The sequence below is a fragment of the Ictalurus furcatus genome, chromosome 28 (genome assembly GCF_023375685.1).
Source record: "Ictalurus furcatus strain D&B chromosome 28, Billie_1.0, whole genome shotgun sequence".
Taxonomy (NCBI): domain Eukaryota; kingdom Metazoa; phylum Chordata; class Actinopteri; order Siluriformes; family Ictaluridae; genus Ictalurus; species Ictalurus furcatus.
In genome coordinates this window covers 18,886,087-18,894,160 of record NC_071282.1, presented here as the reverse complement: position 1 = coordinate 18,894,160, position 8,074 = coordinate 18,886,087, and the positions used below count along the sequence as shown (strand labels likewise).

The 8,074-nt window shown below is 49.7% G+C and overlaps 1 protein-coding gene across 3 annotated transcripts in view; it reads left to right on the top strand.

Moving 5' to 3' along the window:
* The window catches only part of zbtb20 (zinc finger and BTB domain containing 20), a 95,456-nt gene that overhangs the window by 65,081 nt on the left and 22,301 nt on the right, over window positions 1–8,074 (top strand). For all 3 annotated transcript variants that reach the window (XM_053618113.1, XM_053618115.1, XM_053618114.1), the window contains one exon: window positions 3,721–5,159. In XM_053618113.1, coding sequence (XP_053474088.1) covers window positions 3,746–5,159 — 1,414 coding nt within the window. In that variant the 5' untranslated portion in view covers window positions 3,721–3,745. The remainder of the gene's footprint in view (window positions 1–3,720; window positions 5,160–8,074) is intronic.

Below are 8,074 nucleotides of genomic sequence, written 5' to 3'. Positions count from 1 at the left end.
ACGTAGAGTCGGTCAGTGTGAGTCAGAAGCAGACTTCACACACGTGTGTGACGCCAACATCGTGTACTGTCGTCATCAGCGCTTTTTACAAAACCTACGTTACGTCATGTTCCGTTTGGACACGGCGCCGATCCGATACCCCGGTACCATCACGAGTCCAAACCCGTACACGACGGACAAAACGTTCGGATCGGATATCGGATCGGATCCTGTAACAAACAAACTGCGAAGATCGGATTTGGAAAATAAACAAAGTCATTTTTTAGTGTTATGTTTACATTTAAAGAGACTTGACTGCTTTTTTCTTTTGTTAGGATCAATTTTATTATATTTATATTTTATTATATTTATATTGTATTATGTTTATATTTTATTATGTTTATATTTTATTATATTTATATTGTATTATATTTAATATCAGACGGTACAGGTATCAGCTGATACTCAAAGTTTACGCATCGTATCTGGAAAAAAATAATTATATATATATATATATATTTCTTATTTTATATTTGAAATTTTAAGCTAGCTTTTTTAATTAATTTTTTTTCTAATTTTTTTCAGTTATATTTACTTTATATCTTCGGCGTTTTTGTTGTTTTGAGCATCCAGAGCAGTAGCGTTATATATTTATCTTAAATTGCCTTATCTTAAATGCGCTGGGGTTTTGTTGTTGTTGTTGTTGTTGTTGTTGTTGTCGTTGTTCCCTCTCTCCCCGCTGTGTCTTTCACTGCCGATGCTCAGAAACTCGTCTATAATATTATTACGCTCTCCTCTCGTCTCCTCGTCTGAAACATGAACTGCTACAGATACCCGCGGGTTATTGTTTGTTTGTTTGTTTGTTTGTTTGTTTGTTTGTTTTACTCTGTCGGTGCTTGATGATTATCATCGTTTATCGTGATATTTTAAAACGTGTGTGGGGGGAAGCGGGGGGGGGGGAGGTGGGAGGTGGGGGGGGGGTGTCAGTATCACACGAGCTTTATGACGACGTGTTCCGCACGCGTCCGTCTCTACGGAAACGGCGAATTTGACGGATTGTTAAACGAACTCCCGAGACGCCTGTTCGGTTTAAAAAAGCCTCTAATTAAAAAAATACAATATCACGTTTCATAAAAACGTGATAAGACACGATTATCACACACACACACACACCCACACACACACACACACACACACACACACACAAATACAGAGGTGTATTCAGATTCTTAAGTGAGTAACGGCTACAATACCAGGCATTCACACACACACACACACACACGTACGCGCGCACGCGCGAACGGTCACACTCGTACATTCCGACAGACTTTCTCACACTCACTCACACTCACACACACACACACACACTTTTTTTTTTTTTTTGCTCCAGCCTGTACAGATCTTTCCAAACCCCCGTCAGTCGTGTTCCTTCAGGCCTGCAGAGCGGGAACTCTATTGTGCACATTCTTTTATCTGAGTCAGGATTGGAGTATTGGGAAGTGGTGATGATCGTGTGTGTGTGTGTGTGTGTGTGTGTGTGAGAGAGAGAGAGGCTGTATTCACCTGTACAGGCTTGTCATTATAAGACGAAGAGCTCGGGTAAGATTTTATTCGGTGGAGTTTTATTCACGCGCCGCTTTTCACGCCGGAGCTCCTCACCGTGCCGCACCACAGAACTCCGGCTTTAGATTTTAGTCCTGGTTTAGATTTTGTTCGTACACGTGTCACACGTGAAAATCAGCCGCACCTCAAATCGGGTCCCCACGCGGCTCTTTTTACGTCTTAAGACTCCATTTGAACAGAATAAATGGGTTTTGCAGCCGCGCAGAAACACCGCACTTCTCCAGATACAGAACCATTAATCAGTCAGGGGTTATAAACGTCTAACATCACCTAGAAGTGTGAACCACAGGCCCCCAACCCGGACCTGCACGCTCGGGTGGTTTATTTATTTATTTGTTTGTTTGATTTTTATCTGTTTATGTGATTATGCGACAGAATCAGCTAATTAGCTGCGAGTGCGTGCGGGGAAAGCTCTCTCTGAAGTTCCTGACTAGCGAGAACCCTGAAGGTTCCTCCTCTGCAGGGGTCGAGAGGAACGGGCGTAAAGCCGACGCCACCGTTTTATTCAGCGATTAATGATGGAAGTCTCAAAGTTTAATGACCAACAGATGGACTGCACGAGGAAAAATAATAATAAAATAATAAACAATTCCCCTCGCCGACTTCGGTTCTGTTCTGGAGCGGCAGTTCTCTCTGAAACCCGGCAGAACCGACTACGAGACGTTCTGACCCTCGGAGAGCGTATTATTATTAAAGAGCGGTCCTTCTTCTGCCTGGTTTCATTCAGTCCGGAGAGCTTTTAATGTCAGGGTATGTTTCTAGGTAAGCTCGTTGTGGCAGCCATTTTGTTTTCATACAGCATGTCGCTTGTAAAATGGCCGCTCCGAGGTGGCTATATGTATAGCTGTGTAATACGGACGTCGTGATAAACGCTGAGAGTCGGTTGTTTACCTGTAACAGGACGGTTTGTTTTTATCTCTTATCCATTTATAGTTACATTTAATGTCGAGCGACGTCCGCGGCGCGAGTTCCTGTATTCACGTACGTCACAGCGGATACAAACCTTCATCTCTCTCGAAGTTAAATAAACGCGGCTCTCCGCGCATCTCTGACTGACACCGGAGACTCCTTCCATAAACGTTTACGAACGTACAACCCGAACATAACCGATCGTACGCGCTCTGGAATACGGCGTCGCTGTGTTTCTCCGACTCTCACGGCGCCGGCGGTTTAAACCTCGGAGGATCGGATGATAACTAGCGTCATTATTTTTGCTTCGTTTTGCGCGTGGGGTTTTTTTTTTTTATAAATAAAAAGGATTTCAGTTTGGAATTTATATTAAACTCTGGGTCAAGGAGGAACGTTAAATGAGAGTTTCACTCATGAAAGCTGAACTGTTTTATTTTTATTTATTTGTTTGTTTGTTTGTTTATTTTATTAATCCAGCACACTGCAAGAAAAGCCAAAAAAAAAAAAAAACTCAAAATGCTGAGGCCACAGACTCTTACGAGTTATAATGCTTCATCGAAATTCAGTCTGAAAAGAAGAGAAGGGAAAAAAAGAGGGAATGGCAGTTATCATCACTTTTTCAGACGTGTGTGTGGGGGGGGGTTGTTTTTTTTTTTTCTTCACTCAGGAATAAAAGACAGAAAGGTCCACCTCCCCGTCCCGCGTGCGTGTTTATAGCGTGCTGCATGTCCTCGTATATACACGGGGAAATAAAAGGCCGTTTTTCACGATAGCATCACAGCTGGTTTATTTTTGGTTTTAATTCATGTTCAGTGCAGAATGGAAACACATGTCTCCGCCATAAAACCCGATTCGCCAGCAGCTCGCCAGCACCCCCTGTCTGCAGATCCGCTCCACGTCACGCCGGGGCAGGAAAAATCCAAATGTTTTAAGCTGTAAGACGTTATTTATTTACCACGCCGAGTGACTCAGGGAGACTTTTTTTTATCTTTTCTCCTTGTTTTTTGGATGTGTTATTATTATTATTATTATTATTATTATTATTATTATTGAAGTTATAAGTGCACCGCCCGTGTGTTGCTCTGTACAGTGTAGAGGGGCGCCAATACATTGTACAGAGCAATAGATGAGCTATGGTTCTCTCTTTTACAGGCATGTGCTTACGTGTGTGTGTGTGTGTGTGTGTGTGTGTGTGTGTTTGCCCTCAAGGTTGCCGCCATCAGCCGCAAAGGGGATGACTGAGCGCGTCCACAACATCAACCTACACAACTTCAGCAGCTCGGTACTGGAGACCCTGAACGAGCAGCGCAACCGCGGGCACTTCTGCGACGTGACGGTGCGCATCCACGGCAGCATGCTGCGCGCCCACCGCTGCGTGCTCGCCGCCGCCAGCCCCTTCTTCCAGGACAAGCTGCTGCTGGGCTACAGCGACATCGAGGTGCCGGCGGTGGTCTCGGTGCAGTCGGTGCAGAAGCTCATCGACTTCATGTACAGCGGCGCGCTGCGCGTGGCCCACTCGGAGGCGCTGCAGATCCTCACGGCCGCCAGCATCCTGCAGATCAAGACGGTCATCGACGAGTGCACGCGCATCGTCTCGCACGCCTCGGCCCAGGAGACGCCACGCGGCACGCCCGACTCGGGAACCTCGGGCCCCGGGAGCGACGCGGAGCAAAGCCTGGAGCGCGCCTACTCGTCCGTCTACCCGGGACTGGAGCTGCAGAACGGCACGCGAAGCGAACGCCAGCACTACACCAGCGTTTCCATCCCCGGCGGCTTCGACCCCCTGCAGCAGAAAGAAGGCGTGCAGGACCCGTCGCTGTGGGTGAGCCGACTGCACGAGCGCCAGCAGCAGTCGGAGCGCTTCCTGGGATCGTCCGAGACCACGCACTGCCGCAAGCAGCCGCGCCCGGTACGCCTGCACACGGCCGAGCACGACGTGCGCATCAAACAAGAGAGGACGACCGAAGAGACGTACGGCTGCTACGGATTAGACGTGGACGACGCCAACGGAGAGCCCAAAGGCGAGAGCTTCGATTCGGGCGTCAGCTCCTCCGTCGGTACCGAGAACGACCCGTCCGAGCAGCACTTCATGCCCGGGTTCGGGCGCGAGTGCGAGGCCGAGGTCGGCACGCCGGTGCACATCGACGTCACCGATTCGTCCCCGGAGCAGAGCCAGGAGATGGGAGAGGACAACAACAGCGGGGACGGAAGAGACATCGTAATGGACCAACCGTCTCTGTCCAACACCGTCGTGCCCAGTTCCGTGCCGGGGGGGCAGCTTTACATCCGCCCGTGCGACACCATCGCGGCGAACCTGCGCATGCCGCTGACGATAGCCAGCAGCGCCAACTCGTACCTGCCCACGCTGTTCGCCCCGCAGCCCTCAGCCAACGAGAACAAGCCGTTCCTCTTCAGCCTGCCGCAGACCGTCAGCGCCCAGCAGCCCCAGTTCGTGGCCGTGCCTCCCCACAGCATGACGCCTTTCCCCAGCGGCCTGAGCGGAGTGCCAACCGCCGGCACGCAGCAGCAGCAGCCGACCGCCACCGGAGTGGTGCAGCAGGGCGAGAAGAAACCGTACGCCTGCACCCTGTGCTGCAAAACCTTCACTGCCAAACAGAACTACGTCAAACACATGTTCGTGCACACCGGTAAGCCCCGCCCACTTCCTCTCTATCAAACGCATGCATTTCGTTCACGTGTAACACCTGTTACAGACTCCTCTGTGCGTCACCAGCGGCCCGTGACCTCACGTCCCGGCTCGTATCCTCCGCTCCAAATACGTTCATCCTGCGCTCGTACAGACGAGGACGTGAGAGAGCTGGACGGGCTAAAGCGCCGCCGCGTCGCTCTCGCTAGGTCGGGACGAACGAAGCGAGGGATCAATCCGCTGTCGGCAGGGCATTGTGGGTAACTCAGGACACCGTTGACCAGAGCGTTGGAAATGGATTAAGTTAAAAAACTGGAATCAGATTTTCAGTGCAGAATAAATCGCGGACGCCGCCGCCGAAGATCACGTGTCGATTAGGAAGATTAATACGCCACTCGTTAAAGGTGGATTCTTTTATTAATTACTTTTTTAAATTCATTTGCCGGAATTTTGCGGGTTTTTTTTCCGGAACCGGAGCCGAGGTAACGAGAGCCGGGGCACGGTTAGAGAAGTATAATTTGATACGTTTGTACCTTTAGACTGTTGAGAGTGGTGTCGAGGACAAATCAGGAAGTGAAACGCGCGCACGCACACACGCAGACGCGCACACGCGCACGCGCGCACACACGCGATGTCAGTTGTCGGTGATAAGCCGCTACATTACAGACGAGGTGATCCGCTCAGCGTGTGTTTGTTTTGGATCTCAGGAGAGACGAGCGTTTCTGCGGGACAGGGCTGTCCTCACCCTCCAAATTAGGCTTTGAGCAAACTCATTACACAAAAACAGAACGCAATTAAAAAATGCTAAAACGCAGCCGTCTCTACGCCCAGCACCCCGCCAGCCCCCCACCCCCACCCCCCCAACCCCCGTTCGAGCGCGGGAACGTCGAGGTGACAGCGATGTGCGCTGGAAGCGTGTACGCTGGGCTTCATTAGAGCCGCACACGCGCCGTACAGATGGTAATCACTGACAGATGTGGGAGGCTTTTCCTGCGACGTGAAAGCTGTCGCAACGTTCCTCGTTCGCACGAGAAGGAGGAATTCCAGCTAAAATCGGGAATGGGGGGAGGGGGGCCGGGTTTATTAGTAAAATAGAAAGGGTTTATTATTGATATTTGAGAAACTATACATAAAAATAACATCTCGTTTAACCGCGTATATACGGTCGGGCGTGATGTTTGTATTTATCAGCCGGGCTCGGTCGACGTCTCGTGGAGAACCGGAGACGGCTCTTATCGCCCGGATTAGCCGCTAGCGTTCTGCTAAGGGTTGTCAGCCATGGTACGAGAGCTAGAGCGCATGCACACTTCCCGATTGGCGAAACGGTGTGGTATGTTAACGAGCTTGCTCTGGTTTTTGGAACGGTTTTCCGAACACTAGCTAGCTAGCCGCCGAGAGCTGTGTGTGTTTAGCGTTCGAACGCCACGGCGTGAGCGTTACTGCGTTAGCGGCAGTAGACCATCAAAATGTTTCGGTAATATCAGAATTTTTTCCTGTTTTTCTCTGATTGTGAGGACATTTAGACAGTGCCAAGGGGAACAACACACACAAACACACACACACACACACACACACACACACACACACACACACACACACACACATCGAGGCTCATCAGACAGCGAATGGTCCGTGGCATTGCGAGCCGCAGAAGCTCACCGATGTCTCTGGAGTCACACTGGGTCAGCTCCTTTATACCGCCACGCTCATAATTAAACTCTATTTAGGGACAAAAACATAAGAATTAACACTTATCAGCGCTCCATTACGCGTAATTAATAGTCATTAAGGCGACGGCGGATCACACACCTTCTCATAGCGGCAGATAAATATGATTAACAGACACGACTGAGTTTGTGCCAGAGAACTTCAAAAACCTCGCCGAAGCCTGCCAAGAAAACTTCATGCGCTCTTCGAAAAATCCGGCGAAGAAGAGCGCCATTATTTACGCCTCGTGCGCTCAGAGCCGAAACGTTCCAGGGCGCAAGGGTTCCCCGAGAGCTTCGGGACTTCGAAACGCGGCGTCAGTCGGAATAAAAGAACGTCCGCATCCCGCGCGCGTATTTCCGGATATTTCGGAATATTTCGCCGACGTGATCGGACTCGGATCGTACAGCCGTTTGTTTCACGCCGACGTAACGTGCATTTTGGGGAAACCCGACTCCAAAGAAAGAAATCCGTAAGACGAGGCGGTTCAAACGGGACAAAAGTAATGGCGCCCTGTTCTGAGGTAGCCGACGTGCCGCGCCGGCTGAGCTGCGTTATTGGAAGGTCTGTAGCGCACTCAGGGGGAAAACGACCAGAATTCCCGACACGGACAAACCCGACGTCTCATGTAACGGTCAAAATATTTCCCTTTGATGTGATAAACTCGATAAAACTGGCTTCTGTTTGGTATCGAGCCGCTGTGTTGTGATGTTTTAAGAGCTTTAGCGTAATTCCTCTGATTTCAGACCGAATTCACGAACGCGATCAGATCATCGTGACAGATAAAGACACTTTTTCTCCTCCGTTTAATCACGCACAAACGATTCCTGTAGCTCTTTAATGAAATTCTGAGACTCATAAATACGAGCTTCCTCTGCGCAGCCGAGGGGTTTTTTTTCCAGAGACGCTTTTAGAGCGCTTTCGGAGAACGGCATTAAGGCACGCCGCTCCTTCGCTGTTTCAGCCGCCACTGTATTTTTTTTCTTCTCGTTTTCAGCGCACCGCGAGCTCGGCCTTGTAGGAGTTACGTGTAAATGTGACGTGAACGCGCCGCGGTCATTTACAGACCATTTACAGCGTTTATCGCTCGAGTACGAAGAAAGTCTGAAACTTTTGTTAATCTGGCGGGAATTTTTAGTCCGGCTCGGCGAGAACGTCCACGTGCAGCTGGTAAATCGTCTGCGCTTATAATCTCCACTAAACGCTAAT